Source organism: Phocoena sinus, chromosome 12 (genome assembly GCF_008692025.1).
Source record: "Phocoena sinus isolate mPhoSin1 chromosome 12, mPhoSin1.pri, whole genome shotgun sequence".
Taxonomy (NCBI): Eukaryota; Metazoa; Chordata; class Mammalia; order Artiodactyla; family Phocoenidae; genus Phocoena; species Phocoena sinus.
Genome location: NC_045774.1, coordinates 40,157,701 through 40,174,491, shown reverse-complemented (window position 1 = coordinate 40,174,491; position 16,791 = coordinate 40,157,701). Strand labels below are relative to the sequence as shown.

General features: G+C 34.3%; 1 protein-coding gene across 3 annotated transcripts in view; it reads right to left on the bottom strand.

Annotated features, from left to right (window-relative positions):
* Window positions 1-16,791, bottom strand: part of TBC1D32 (TBC1 domain family member 32) — a 209,463-nt gene that overhangs the window by 122,872 nt on the left and 69,800 nt on the right. For all 3 annotated transcript variants that reach the window (XM_032651612.1, XM_032651613.1, XM_032651614.1), the window contains exons 17-19: window positions 10,674-10,875; window positions 10,007-10,089; window positions 2,232-2,370 (exon numbers count right to left, since the gene is read on the bottom strand). In XM_032651612.1, coding sequence (XP_032507503.1) covers window positions 2,232-2,370; window positions 10,007-10,089; window positions 10,674-10,875 — 424 coding nt within the window. The remainder of the gene's footprint in view (window positions 1-2,231; window positions 2,371-10,006; window positions 10,090-10,673; window positions 10,876-16,791) is intronic.

The following is a 16,791-nucleotide window of genomic DNA, read 5'->3' as shown; positions in this document are numbered from 1 at the left end:
GTTATCTTACTATTTTATTCTTTAGGTTGGTTCTTTGATAATAAATTCTCATTAATTAATCTGTATTGACTGCCAGTTTTTTAACTGGGCTTTCAAGTAAACGACTTTAAACAGAATAATGGTATCTTCTTAAAAATGACAGTTTTAGAGGCAATGTGATTTTTTTCCTAAAGAAGGAAGTTATATATACACACACAATCCTCATTTAATATACAGGTTTCTAAACAACATTGTAGAAAACCTTAAATAATTTGTTATTTCACAAAGAATATCATCCATGTATTCATGGTAAAGTTGAGAAGTATCCCTTAGCAGAAATCAGAATAAGAAAATAAAGACGTTATAAAATATTCCTCCTTCCTCAGACTTTATAGCTCAGCCTGACCTTAGACAAAGTGTTTGACTTCTAAACAGAGCTAACCATTTAGAATTTGTATTTTTCAACATTTCATTAAAAGGATAAGGATATGTTTTTATCAAATTTTTAAAATATAAACTACACATTCCATGTTAAGGGCAAAAAAAAAAAAAAAAAAAAAAAAAGGCAGGGGGAGACTAAAAGACCATAGGAAACAATTAGGTTTATTTCTTAAAATTTTTTGCTGCTCATCTCTCTATAAATTTGCCTTCCTTTTCCATTTTTATTACTCTTATTTTCCATTTTCCTTAATTTATCATCCATTAGTTCCGCAGTGGGATAACACAGAAGTACAGCAAGATAAATGCCTATCTTTTTTCCCACTTGCCTTCTTCCATGACAATGGGAAAAACACCTTACTCATCAATCATCCCAAAGGACACTGCTGATTCAGATATTAGCAGCCACAGGGGTCTTCCAGATCAACACTATACTAAAAAGGAAGGGCAGAGGAAAACTTCAGAGAAGCTAGAGGGGCTTCACTAAACAAGACTTAGATTTCACGGACACTGTTAAGACTAATCTGAGTTCCAGTATTACTACCATCAATAACTACATGTGTGAACACAAGCAGATAATTTATAACCAGCCTGGATCTCCAATTTCTCTTCAGCAAAATTAAGGAAAGTCTAGTTGCCTTCTTACAAGATAACTGAGAATCTAAATGTTCAAAAAATGTCTTGAATGGTGTAAATCAACATTAAACTATTATACTAAATTATATGGTTGTAAGTTACTGATGTCCAGGGAACAACATCTTCTATTAAAACGAACAGTATATTAAAAGGAAGACCAGATTGTTTTAAAAGTTATGAATATAAAAAAATGACATCTAGTCCTAGGTGTATTATCACAACAGTAAAAAGCTATGTCTACATGGTCTCAAGAATCTGAATGAGAAAGAAAAATCTCTCAGTCACTTGAATATTTTCAAAAATGGAAAGAAAAAAAAAAGGGAAACCCAAATGGTTAACTAGTACACAAGGAGAAATTCAAACTCATCAGCAGATCAAAACACAATTTATGCAAACTAAAAGCCTGAAAACCTTCTATATTTGCTATAATCTGAATGTCTATCTCCTCTCAAAATTCCTATGTTGAAATCCTAAGCCCTGGAAGTAATGGTAGGAAGTGGAGCCTTTGGGAGGCTATTAGGTTGTGAAGGTAGAGAGTGCTCACGAATGGAATTAGTGCTCTTATAAAAAAAAAGATCCCCAAGAGACCCTAGCCCCTTCTGCTAGGCTACAATAAGAAGTCTGAACATCAAGAAACAATAGCTTCCAGAGATAAAGGACACACTTTTAAAAGCATATCCCTGACATCTAGGGATATTTACTGTAACAGCAAAATGATGAATATACCTCAAAGATCTCTGTCTGATAAAGGGCTAAATTTATAGTAAATTTTATTTAACAGTACCAATAACAAAACCCCTCTACAAATATATTTATTTCTTCCAAAATGTGAACCCCAAACTCCCAATGACACATACACTTAGACCCAAAAGGTTTTTCTCCTGGAATTCCACCGAGTTTTAGTATAGCCAGATGTTTGATATCATATTTATAAAACATCTAGATGATTAACTGAGTTTTTCAATTTCATCCAGTTGTTTCAGCCTGTAAAATACTCACAGATACCAACATCAACTCTCTAAAGCTTTCCTGAAAAAATATCGTTAAATATTACAATGCTATATGGTTTTTTAATTGAGGTTTAATAATCTCTTCACACAAAGAAAACAGAATAATGTTCTTAATGGCTTTTACAGAAAGGAAAGTTCCTTTTGCCTGTGGCAGATGGTAATTCGCACCTGTAATTCTTCTGTGTATTGGCTGAACATAAATGTCACACATTCATTGATGGCACCTGTTCTTTGAAGAAGTTGTAGTCCTTTGGGAGTGGCAGCAAAATTTAGTAAATAGTCTAACAAATTCTCTTCCCAAGCCGTACTGAAACAGGTAAAAAGAAAGGTATGAACGTCTTTATTGTACTCAAAACTGAAAACAACAACAACAAAAAACAGCTTAATACTACTAACAATTAAATTTATAGAGTACACATTGGCTACAAAGTACTCAAATGTTTAAAAATAAGATAAACATCATGGTTTCCTCGACAGTGAGTTGTTTTTCTTATTTCTTCTATCCAATAATTTTCCTTCACTAAATGAATCAAGTATTAACTGAACATGTCAGCATTTTCATTACACCTAGATTCTCTCAATCAGGTCTTAATTTCATTCTGTTTTCCTATTATAATTCTGCTGTGCCTGGATTCCCCAAGCCCCAACTCTCCATTATTTCTATACTTTCTTTTCATTACCGAGTATCTGTCTTCTGACTTTCTAAAGCATATCAGGCATTTTATCTTTATTGTCATTGGTTCTTAATCTTACTTTTGGAGAATAACATTTTTTCTCAAAATAATTCTAAAAGGCCAGTAACATTCTCCAGAGAAAAAGAAAGGACAAAGAAAACAACTTGAAATATTCAGAAGACACACAGTAAATTGGAGAGTCAGAGCTAGCAATTTGGAAACACAGGAGAGGATATCAGCACTTCACCTGAAGTATCAGATGTAAGAGAAAATGTTCTACCCACCCTACTGGATATTCCTACTTGCCTAGAAAAAAAAAAAACTGGATATTAAAATAGGTCAAAATCAAATGCTTATATGCACAGTGAAACAGAGCATGGAAAAGTGTGCCTTTTTTTGCCCAAGGAAGTTTCAGAAATGTGTTTTGAAACTGGTAAGAGATTTGAAATTCAGAACTTTTCTGATCAGAAAAGGAACAATCAGTACATGCCGACACATATCGATCAGTGATCACACAGCAATGGCCAAAGATATAACTATGTTCAAACACAAAATATATATCCCTTGGACAAAGGAGTAGGACTAGTTCTGAGGCAAATGCAAGCAATGGAAACCAAATTTGGCTCCAAAAGGATATAAAGGACTCAAAGAGTGGCATATGAGATGTATGACCAGCAGTAAGCTCACTGCTTAAGATTCATGACTGGGTAAGACTACTAAAAATAATATATGTTTAATTAAAATATATAATTTATATACATAAATATATAAACAAAATACTTATATATGTATAAAACTGACTAAAATTGGGGCTTTTGACAAGCCATAAGCCTAGGGAGACTTGAAGATACAGAGAAAGCTTCATTTCTAGAAATGAGCAGATAATCAATTCATCTTCTAACTTTTTGTTGTTGTTGTTGTTGTTGTGGTACGCGGGCCTCTCACTGTTGTGGCCTCTCCCGTTGCGGAGCACAGGCTCCAGACGCGCAGGCTCAGCGGCCATGGCTCACGGGCCCTGCCGCTCCGCGGCATGTGGGATCTTCCCAGACCAGGGCACGAACCCATGTCCCCTGCATCGGCAAGCGGACTCTCAACCACTGCGCCACCAGGGAAGCCCTCATCTTCTAACTTTTAACAGTATATGCAGTATCCTCATCATCACTGACAGGAGCCTCAAAATGCCAATACAATGTTTATTTAAAACATAGGGGTAAAAGAAAAAAACATAAAACTGCTGGACAGGGAAGAATGAATATAGAAATAGAAAGTGGGGGAAATGAGGGAGGGCAGAAGGGAGGAAAGTAGTGAAGGAAAAAAAGACTCATTTTTAAATGCACTTGAAATCAAACTTCAAAAGACATCTAAAGCTAAGAGCCAGCAGAATCAACATTTGTTAAATGAATCCATTCCAGCTGAAATAGTTTAGAAATAATGACTAGCTTTATTTATGATAAAGGAAATTTTTTAATCTTCCATTAAAACTGAAGCAAAAAGCAGAAATGAAAAACAGGTAGATATTTTTTTAAAAAACCCATTGGTAATCTTGGAAGTATTTGTTTAAAAACCCACTTAAAAAGCAAATGGGGGGACTTCCCTGGTAGCGCAGTGGATAAGAATCCGCCTGCCAATGCAGGGGACACGGGTTTGAGCCCTAGTCCAGGAAGATCTCACATGCCGCAGAGCAACTAAGCCCATGCACCACAACTACTGAGCCTGCATACCACAGCTACTGAAGCCTGCACACCTAGAGCCCATGCTCCACAACAAGAGAAGCCACCGCAATGAGAAGGCCGTGCACCCCAACGAAGAGGAGCCCCCACTCGCCGCAATGAGAAAGCCCGCACGCAGCAACAAAGACCCAACACAGCCAAAAACAAATTAATTAATTTAAAAAAGCAAATGGGAAAACTCTCAGCCACAAAGAATTATTGAATTGAACGGTAGCTAGATAAGAAATGTTTAAGAAAACAGATGAGACAGAACATACTAAAAGTTTTCAAATGCATCTAGTAAAAGCTTCAGGAGAATTGAAGAAATATTTGAAAAATACTAAGAATTTTCTAGATTTGAAGAAAGATGCCACTCCAGTCTATCAATCAAAAGAACATTCAAAGTACCAATCAACTATACTCCAAAATAAAAGAAAAATTAAAAAAAAAAAAGTACCAAGCAGGATAAACTTAAATCACACAGAAATAGCAAACATCCCCAAAAAGAAATTAAAAGCTATGAGAGAGAAAAGATATGACCAATAAAATACTAACAGGCTTATCAGTTACTACTTATTCTAGAAGACAGTGGAGTAAAGCCTCAAATAATAATAAGAAATGATTGTCTATCAAAACTTTGATACCCAGATAAACTACCATTTAGAGGAGAGAGAATGTGAGCCCTCAAAAGCTGTGGACAGGGTGGGGGTGGTTTGTGTGGGCTGGAAGGAGAATAGCTACTATCAGACACAGAAAGATAAGGACAGTTTACTACCCTCAAACCCTTAAGAACAATTAAAGGATAACTATATTTAGAAACTTATTAGGGAAAAAAGTGAGCTTATCAGAAAGAACGGCCTACAAGTTTCAACAAATGGCCTAAAATAATAAACATGTCAAAAAATTTAATATCTGTGAAAAAATAAATCAGGTGATTAAAAAATATAAAACCAAAATTCTGGATAACTATAACAAGACAGTCATGGAGTATTTAGAGGAGCAGCAACTGGTCAAAGTACGCTGAACTCCATAATGCTTTTCAAAACATGATATAAATACCCAATTACTTCTTACTTCCTTAGAAAAATATATGGTTAAATATGTATATTGAGAATTTAGGAACAACCACTTAAAAAAAGAAACAGAACAGTGACTTATAAAGTCAAAACCAAGGGAAAAACAGGATAAAATTTATTGATCTAAGATAAGGCAATAAAGGGAGAAAAGCAAAGAAAATAGAATAAAAATAGAAAGTACAAAATAAGAAAAATAAGCCCCAGATATTAGCATTGCGAAAATGTAAAAAACTTCAATTCATCTAGTAAAAAATAGAGATTATCAGACTGGATAAAAATTCAAAATTTACTGCTCTGAATGACAGGAAATAAAGAGATGAAAAATATACTTTGTGTTAACAGGCTGACCCAACCTCCATCTAAACTCCTTTTTTATCAACTCCCATCCAGCAAGAAGTGGCCATACAGCAAATCCAGTAAGATGTTCACAAAAATGTTAATGAGAAGAGATTTCTTTCCTAAATAAAAGACAAAGCATCATGAAAAGAAGCCATTTGTCTCTACAACCTTTTTCCTCTTCAAAAGTGCAAACTTGAGGGCAACCCCCCCCCACAAAAAACATTAATAATGAAAAAGAAGAGGAGGCTGGGTCTCAAACCACATCAGTTAAGTCAATGCCTGGATAGTATTCCATGAGACTTCTTGCTTTATGAGAAAAAGAAAGTCTTACTGAGCTATCTGCAATCAGACACATTCTTAACTCATGTACTCTGCAAATACTAACTAAAGCCAAGTATATTTAGCAATATTGGTAACATACAGGATAAAACTTAAGGCAAAGCAGTAATGAAATACTATATAATAAAAAGTTCCCAAGAAACAGTGAATTATGTTCCTAATAGCGTAAAATATATGTAAAACAAAACCCCAGAATTACAAAGAGAAATGGACAAATCAACTTTTATAGTGAATGATTATATATATGCAGACAAAACAAAATATTGGTGGAAATATTAAAAACTTATAATATCTCTATTTCCAATAAAAAACATAAAATAGTCTTTTCAAACAAGGACAGATTTTTGTTTTGATTGACCCTGTACTACAACACAAAATCTCAACCAACCTAAAAGGATACATATTATGCAATCTATATTTTCTGAAAAGAACAGAAATGAATTAGAAGTCAACAGTAAAATATAGTAGTAAAAAACAAACAAACTACGTTTGGAAACTTAAATGTATTCCAAATATTTCATGGATTTAAAGAGTAAAATCAAGATAGAAATTTCTCAATATTTATGAGCTTAATAATGAAAGTACTACATATCAAAATGTATTAAAGTTAGAATGGCTGATGTAGATTCCTTCTTTTAATATCCATTCTCAATCCCCTTTCACTTGTTTTCCTGTACTACTAAAGTGAGGGAAGGAGAGAAGATAGAGAGGGAATGAGAACATTAGCAAAATCAAAAACTGGTCTTTGCATAAACTAATGAAAATAAATTGGTGGGGGGGGCAGCAAAAAATACTAAGAATCAAAAAAGGAGAAATAACTACAGGTAAAGAATTGTTTTTAACATCACAAGAATACTTTGTACAAATTAACACCAAAAAAGTAAATATTGATTAAAAAAATATGTTTTTTAGAAAATATAGCAAAAGTCACTCAAGCAGAGATAAAAACCTTGAATGAACTATTAGCCATTAAAGAAATTATTTTTAAAAAGTCTACCCTGACTCCCCCCAAGTAAAAACACAGGTAAAAAACTTACAGGTTGTGTCATATAATTCTGAGAAAGTTAATATCCTTTAGCTTATCGTTTCTCCTATTAACCTAGCATTTAATTCTCCCTTCAAATTATAGTGAAGACACTCAATGTTTCAAAACGGAAGATCTAAGCTACTGAATTTATCATCCTTGGAGAACCCTTCCCCCTAGGACAATAGGCAACGATCACACTGCTTTATTAGCTTATGAGAACTCCATTTTTTGAATGGTTAGATATTATAGAGTGTATAGTATAGACACTCTCATGGTAATTAAGCTTTAGGTGTTTATTTCTTTGGGATCATAGGCTGTTTTTGCAGATCAAAGATTCCCCCGTTACTTCAGCATCTAGTTTTACCAAAGGTCCCTTGGTAATTGGTTGGGGCAGGTTGGGCATCATTGGCTTTTTTGTGATTACATTCTTCTCTACCATCACCCTAAGGATGGCCCCTAAGTAATTTGCTGTCACTGCAATCACCAATATCAAACTAGCCTCGTAGAAATTTCATCTGGGGTTGCATTTCAAAGTCTAGATTTAAGACATACCCTACGATGACTACAAAGCAGCTTCTATCTTCTCTACAGTATTGTAAGCACCAATAAATGAAAGGACGGAGAGGAAATCTCCAACATATACTGTCAGAAAGTAAGATCAAAATGCCTAACATTAGCCTGTCAGATTATAACAACTTACTCTTCATTTTACCCTACTCAGTAAGACTAAGATCTCAGTCTTACCATCACTGTCCTTATTTAGAATCTAGTGCCTGGTGGTAGGAGAAATGTTATTCATTCACTAATTCAACCAAGCTATCAAGCACCTGCTACATGCTGGAGACAAGCTAGTCTAGTTAACTGGCCAAAATGATTTTGTGCTCAAGTTTTACCAAACTACAATGGAACAAATAATGCCCATCTCATACCAACTTTTCAATCAATGCAGAAGATACTCAACAACTCCATGAGATCATTTGATTTTGATGACAAAAATGAAAACAGTTCTATTTTATCAAAAACTATTAAACCTTTGTTTCTAAGACAGTAATATCAGATACTGAAGGAACCTCCTTTTCCTCTAGCATCAAGTTTACACATGGAGCACATTCCCCAGTTTAACACTGCTTGCCTCTCTCCACCTAATCACTCACTCCTCCCCACTGAAGAAGGGACTTAGGAAATTTGTAGGATGACCTAAGCATGATTGGCTAGGCAATGCCAGTCCCCCAGTCCACCACTTCTTTGTGACCCAGCTACCTGTAGGAAGCACACAGTCTGCTTGGTTCTACTACATGGTTAAGTTTGATCTTTGTAAGCTCTGCCTCTGGGGGTGATGGAAGCCTATCCACTGCTGATAGTGAAAGAAGGGTAAATCTGTCTAATTCTTCTGATCTTGGGAAGCCTATGTTATTCAGTGTTTTGATTTCCTTGACTTATCTCTATTAATTGGTTTACAACACAGGAGAGAAGGAGTGACATATAATTTATTAGTTCCCTCAGACTCTAACATCAGAATCTAAAAATTTACTGACAGTAAAACGTGTTGAATACATTATGTTCTCTCTCACTGCTAGTCTGTTGACCACACTATCTCTTCCACCCGAAATAATGTTCTCCCCTTTTCAGACAGTTAATATCCATGTATCCATTTTAACTTAGTTTAATAACTGCTTCTTGGGGAAAGATTTCCCCAAGTTAGCTCCCAAAGGACCCTGAATGACCCCCTCTCATAAATTTAGCATGCTACATTGACGCACTGTATTAACTTATTTGTATTTTACACTACACAATAAGTTCTCTAAGGTGTATAGGTATACTCAGAACCCAGCAAAGTACTCGGTCCAATAAATGGCTGCATGAATGAGTAGAAAATGAATGCATGAATGAAAACGATAAATCACAGATCGAAGAAAACAGACCTAGAAATTACCTGAAAAATGAACTGCAGCAACATTGTTACTCACCCCCTCATGCAAAGAAAAAGATGGCAGTTGATTTAAGTTTCACAACTATATCAGACAAAAAAACTATAACTGATTTTTAGAAAATTAACTATTTGTTGAACGATTACATCATTAAGGAAATGTAAAAGGCTTTGTTTGACTTTTTTGTTTTTGAGTTAAACTATGCCTACCTAAAGAAAAATGGTGACTTTTAAAATTTCTCTTAACTAAACATCACTTAAAGTTCCAATTATCTTTGTAGATTATGCCAACACTCAATTAAAAAGAGACTCCAGGAATACATCACCAGATCTTAATTTAAAATATATATATATAGTCCCCATTAATCTGACTCCATATCCTACTGATATTTGTGAAAACAACATGGAAACATCTAAATTTTAAAATTACTATAAATACTGATTTAAATAATTCTCCAATGCCAAAATCTAAAATGTACCCCACACATTTTGGAAAGTTATAGTTTAAATGTAAATGGACTTCACTGGCATTTGAAAACATTCTACTTCTACTGAATTTCCAATTTTAGTATTTGGTAATTCTCCAAGTTTTCTGGAAACACTACAACATGTCACATTTCCTAACCCAAAATGTAAATACAGGTTGAAGTATAATAAATATTGCTATTTTTTCTTCTTTTAAAAGGCACAAGTATATATGATTGCTAAGGTTCCTCCTAGGTGTACTTTTCCTTGAACCTATATATTATATATATACATCTAGCTTCCTATAAAATGTTTTTGCCACAGTATTCTATTACATTTCTCATCTTGAAATTATTTCAGCAAATGTGAAAAAACAGATTTACTTACATGTTCTGGGATTCCTGGCTTTTCGAAGAAACAGAATCAGAACCCTGTACTGGAGTAGGAATTCTTTCTGATAGCAAACTTGTCTAAAATATAACAAATTTACATTTTTTTTTTTTACTGATAGTGTTATTCATAAGCTCTCATGCAACATTTTTATATTTGACTCAATGTAATTAAAAATTAAATTACCTGCAAATTTTAAGTTATTTGATTCTTAACTATAATGTAAAGTATTTCATAAATGAAGCATATAAATGGGGTGGGGGGAAGATATTGCCATATACTATATGTCATATATACTATATTTGACTGTTGCTACATTATGATCTCCAGTGTATGCAACAAAAACCCAGGTATCTGTAAAAATTGCTCAGAAATAACTTCCAAAGGGTCAGTCTATGCAGAGACAATTTATTCAAAGGCTCTCCTTTCAGAAGAAAAGACTTTGTAGTGCCCAGTTAGGTCATAGAGCTTTGTGCTATGGGGAGAGGATGTACTGAAGTCATGTTGTGCCAAATAAGAAAGCATTATGTCCCCTGGACTACTGTGGTGCTAAAGTCGTCATATTTGCTCCAGTAAAATATTTTAACTGTAGTATGATATTACAATAGTGACCGTATTTGAAATAAAGATTTGAAGAGAAGAAAAAAAGTTTGAAAATACTTACCTTCTTCCATGCCTTTGCTATAGATTCATGCAAACTATAAGGAATTAAAACCTGCAAGCCTTCACATGTACCATATATTTGACGACACACAGAAGTAAAAGCTCCTTTAACCGCAGGAAACATTTCCGATCCAGGAAAAATAGAAATATCTTCATCAAGAACTTTTTTCGAAAACTGGGCAATTATATGAGCACCTGTAGGACTAAAAGATGATACCTAAAAGCAATGTACTTCAAGTGACCTAATCTGACTGAACTGCTTTTCTCTGCATGAGTATATCACTAACTTGACTGTTTGGTAGTTAAGTTCACTTATTTCCATTTGTTTGAATTTTTTTAAATTCTACTTTTTAACTTTAACATTTAGTATATGAAACAGATACATGATTCCTAAGTTAGACCTAGGTACAATCAAGGAATAATCCCAGATGTCTCATACCGATACCTCCCGATCCATATACTTCTTCCCCTCCTCTAAAACTATTACTTTTTAGCTTATTCTTTTATCATTCCCTTTTGAAAAAGCAAATATAATTGTATTTATTCATATTCCATCGTACTATACAAAAGGTAGCATTCTATAAACATTCTTCTGTTTTGTTTTTTACTTCATATATTCTGATAATTCTATAGCAGTACATAAAAAAATTCCTCATCCCCTTTTTACAGCTGCTAAGTACTCCTTTGTATAAACATAATTTAATCAACTAGCCTCTTATTGTTGGACATCTGAGATATATCCAGGTGTTCGCTAATAAAGTTAGAAACTCTTCACCACTGCACAATGAGGATTCAGAAGAAGTTCTAACGTTTTATGCTTTATCTGTTTAACTTCAATGTGAGGAAGACGCTTTAAAAAAAAAAATCTAGAAATCATAAGGATAATGATTGGGAAAAACGACTACATACAATTAAAGGATGTCTACATAGCAGAAAAAAACTTAAATAGAGAAGTGATGGACAATAAAAAGAAACCTTAGAACTCATGACAAAGGGTTAGTCTTCATAATTTTAAAAGAATTGTTATATATGGATAAGAAAAAGACTTCCAGGTTAACTATGTCAGATTGAACACATACATTCACATCTGCTCCCTGCTGAAATATTAAAATGCAAAAGTGAACAAAATTTTCAGAAGGCTCTTGCAGCCATCAAGGACAAGGAGAAAAAAAAGGATATGATAGTAACAAAGTTTGGAACCTAGAATAAAAGAATAATTCAGAGCCTAGAAAAACTGAATGATCAGCCACAGCATAGAAAATGGAATCAACATGATTTCATAGAACCTCTCAAAAAACTCAAATTGGTGGCACCAAAAATCTCTATAATTGGGGGTACAAGTGGGACTTAAAATAGAGATACCTGAAATTAGTTTAAGAAGGAATTTGACCTCCAGGTTCTTTTCACATTCCAGGTAGTCACCCCTGTACCTCTTGGAAGTTAGGCAGAGGTTAAAACTGATAGCAAGCAGCACAGGATTTAATCAAGTTTTATATACTAAAGCTTGAGACCCATCACCTTTTGCATTCAGTGGTCTTCTCTCACTAGGCTTATACTCTCTTCAGGCAGCTAACTGTAAGAGCCTTCTTCATGGACTCTGACCAGAACAAAGACAAGACTAAAGATACTTACATTAAAGGTTCCTCAAACAATACCATGGCAAGGTTCCCCTTCAGCAAAGGCCACAAGTGACAAGTCACACTTCCCTGCATGAGTTTCAAGCAGCTTTTTACTAACTTTAATATACTTGAAGAAACCTGATTTAAAAAGTCAGAGACCAAGATAACAAATACAAAAGTCTATTTGAACAGAAAAATAAAATGACAAATGAAAACTTCATTACCTTCACAGAGGTAAGAAGAACTTACACTCATGAAACAAGAATAGGATGCTAGTAAGAACACTCTTGGACATAAAATCATAGCAATATTTTTTTTGATCCATCTCCTAAAGGAAATAAAAGCAGAAATAAACAAGTGGGACCTAATTAAACTTAACAGCTTTTTGCACAGCAAAGGAAACCATCAATAAAATGAAAGACAGCCTACTGAATGGGAGAAGATATTTGTAAATGATATGACCAATAAGGGGTTAATATCCAACATATATAAACAGCTTATACAACTCAACATCAAAAACAAACCAAACCCAGATTTAAAAATGGGCAGAACTGAATAGACATATTTTCCAAAGAAAAAATGCAGATGGCCAATAGGCACATGAAAAGATGTTCAACACTGCTAAATCAACAGGGAAATGCAAATCAAAACCACAATGAGATTTCATCTCACACCTGTAAGAATGGCTATCATCAGAAAGAACACAAATAACAAATGTTAGGATGTAGAGATGAGGATGTAGCGAAAAGGGAACACTGCTGGGGGGAAATGTAAATTGGTGCAACCACTGTAGAAAACCATACAGAGTTTCTCAAAAAAATTAAAAATAAAACTACTATATAACCCAGCAATTCCACTCTTGAGTATATATCCAAAAGAAACAAAAACACTAACTTGAAAAGGTATATGCACCCCAGTGTTCATAGGAGCATTATTTACAATGGAAGCAACCTAAGTGTCCATCAACAGATGAATGGATAAAGAAGATGTGGTGTGTGTGTGTATACATATACACACACACATATATATACACACACACACAAACACACACAGTGGAATACTACTCAGTCATAAAAACAAATGAACTTCTGCCATCTGCATCAATATCCATGGACTTGGAGGGCATTAGCCTAAGTGAAATAAGTCAGACAGAGAGACAAATACTGTATGATATCACTTATATGTGGAATCTAAAAAATACAACTAGTGAACAAAAAAGCAGCAGACTCACAGATAAGAGAACAAACTAGTGGTTACCAGTGGGGAGGGGGAGGGGCAATATAGGGGTGGAAGAGTGGGAGGTACAAACAACTACTGGGTGTAAGACAGGCTCAAGGATGCATTGTACAACATGGGGAATACAGCCAAGATTTTGTAATAACTGTAAATGTAAAGTAACCTTTAAAACTCACATAAAATAAAAAACAAATTAAAATAATAAGGTGGTAGAGTAAGAATGTACTCTTAAAAAAGAACTAGAAATAAAAATTTCAGTAGAAGTGCTTAAAATAGAGCAAGCTGAGGCAATTTGCTAGAAAGTTAAAAAAAAAAAAAAAAAACACATAGAACAGATAGGGAAGTCTAAATCCCAATGAGAGTTTAAGAGAAAACAGAAGATCATTACCCCAACTTTTGGCCCCCAGCAACCACAAATTCACTTTGTTGCTATGAATTTGTCTATTTTTCACATTTCATATGAATAAAGTCATATTATGTAAAAACAAAGACACCAAAAAGAAATGAAATCCAACTATTTTTCTTAAACTGAAAGACATAAATCTTCAGATTAAAAAAGTCCATCAAATAGGTTAAGAATAGAACTTCATCAAGAAACATCATAAAATTTCAGAATACTAACAGGCAACAGAAGACTGAAAAGTTTCCAGAGGCGGTGGGGAAAAAGTCATCCTAGTGATGATAAAGGTCATTACAAGGATAAAAGCTATGCACCAGACCAAGCCAGGAACTAGTCTGAATAAAGTAGATCAGAAGGCTAAAAAAGTCTTTGATAAAAATTGATAGAATTTGTCTAGCATTTGAATATACTGAGAGAAGATATAATTAGTTAGGAAAGTTAAGTACACTGAAAATTAATGCCAACAAAAGAAATAAAACTAACTCCAAAGAAAACAAGTTGTGAAAGTAATGATATGGCTGGGCTGTGAAGGTTGCTCATGGTAGGGTAGATACAGTATGATTCCAACCAAGACTACTGGCTCAACTATATTGCACTGATAGAGGGAAGGGAGAGACTAAGTGTGTACATGCAGGTGGGCTGGAGGAGATAAGGAGAGAGAGATATAAATCATTGTAATAAGTCAATGACTAATACGTTAAACTAAAATCTAAAAGTATTATAAGTGCATTATTTAATGATCTAGATGTAAGCTCTAAAGGAAACATCTAAAGCAGCCAAAAGTAGCTGCCTCTGGAGAACAAGGAAGGAACTTTTTATAATAAGCTTTGCATGTTCACTGTGTGTATATGTAACTCAGAGTCGGTGAAAAAAAATCAAACTAAAAAAGTGGGCTGAAGCTATGAAAAGGAATCATTCCTATATACCAACAATGAAAGGTCAGAAAGAGAAATTAAGGAAACAATACCATTTACCACTGCAACAAAAAGAATAAAATACCTAGGAATAAACCTACCTAAGGAGGCAAAAGACCTGCATGCAGAAAAACATAAGATACTGATGAAAGAAATCAAAGACAAAACAAATAGGTGGAGAAATATACCATGTTCTTGGATTGGAAGAATCAATATTGTGAAAATGACTATACTACCCATAGCAATCTACAGATTCAGTGCAATCCCTATCAAATTACCAATGGCATTTTTCACAGAACTCGAACAAAAAATTTTACAATTTGTATGGAAACACAAAAGACCTCAAATAGCAAAAGCAATTTTGAGAAAAAATAAAAAAGGAGCTGGAGGAATCAGGCTCCCTGACTTCAGACTCTACTACAAAGCTACAGTAATCGAGACAACATGGTACTGACACAAAAACAGAAATACAGATCAATGGAACAGGACAGAAAGCCCACAGATAGAACCACACACCAATGGTCACCTAATCTATGACAAAGAAGGCCAGAATATACAATGGAGAAAAGACAGCCTCTTCGATAATTGGTGCTGGGAAAACTGGACAGCTACATGTAAAAGAATGAAATTAGAACACTTCCTAACATCATACACAAAAATAAACTCAAAATGGATTAAAGACCTAAATGTAAGGCCAGACACTATAAAACTCTTAGAGGAAAACATAGGCAGAACACTCCTTGACATAAAAAAACCACAGCAAGATCTTTTTTGACCCACCTCCTAGAGAAACAGAAATAAAAACAAAAATAAACAAATGGGACTTAAAAGCTTTTGCACAGCAAAGGAAATCATATACAAGATGAAAAGACAACTTTCAGAATGGGAGAAAATATTTGCAAATGAAGCAATGGACAAAGGATTAATATCCAAAATATACAAACAGTTCATGCAGCTCAATACCAAAAAAAAACAAACAACCCAATCCAAAAATGGGCAGAAGACCTAAATAGACATTTCTCCAAAGAAGACATACAGATGGCCAACCACATGAAAAAATGCTCAACATCACTAATTATTAGAGGAATGCAAATCAAAACTACAATGAGATATCATCTCACACCAGTCAGAATGGCCATCATCACAAAATCTACAAACAATAAATGCTGGAAAGGGTGTGGAGAAAAGGGAACCCTCTTTCACTGTTGGTGGGAATGTAAAATTGATACAGCCACTACGGAGAACAGTATGGAGGTTCCTTAAAAAAACTAAAATAGAACTATCATGGGACCCGGAAATCCCACTACTGGGCATATACCCAGAGAAAACCATAATTCAAAAAGACACATGCACCCCAACGTTCACTGCAGCACTATTTACAATAGGCAGGGCGTAGAAACAACCTAAACGTCCATCAACAGAGGAATGGATAAAGAAGATTCGGTACACACATACAATGGAATATTACTCCGCCATAAAAAGGAACGAAATTGGGTCATTTGTAGAGATGTGGATGGAGAGTGAAGTCAGTCAGAAAGAGAAAAATAAATATCGTACATTAACACATATATGTGGAATCTGAAAAAATTGGTATAGACGATCTTATTTACAAAGCATAAATAGAGACAAAGACGTAGAGAACAAATGTATGGATACCAAGGGTGAAAGGGGCAAGTGGGATGAGTTGGGAGAGTAGGATTAACATATACACACTATTGATACTATGTATAAAATAGAGAACCCACTGCATAGCACAGGGAACTCTACTCAGTACTCTGTGGTGACCTAAACGGGAAGAAAATCCAAGACAGGGGATATATATATATACATATAGCTGATTCACTTTGCTGTACAGTAGAAACTAACACAACATTGTAAAGCAACTATACTCCAATAAAATTTTTAAAAATAAAAAGTAAACTGAAAAAAAAAAAAGAAATGGAAATAGCC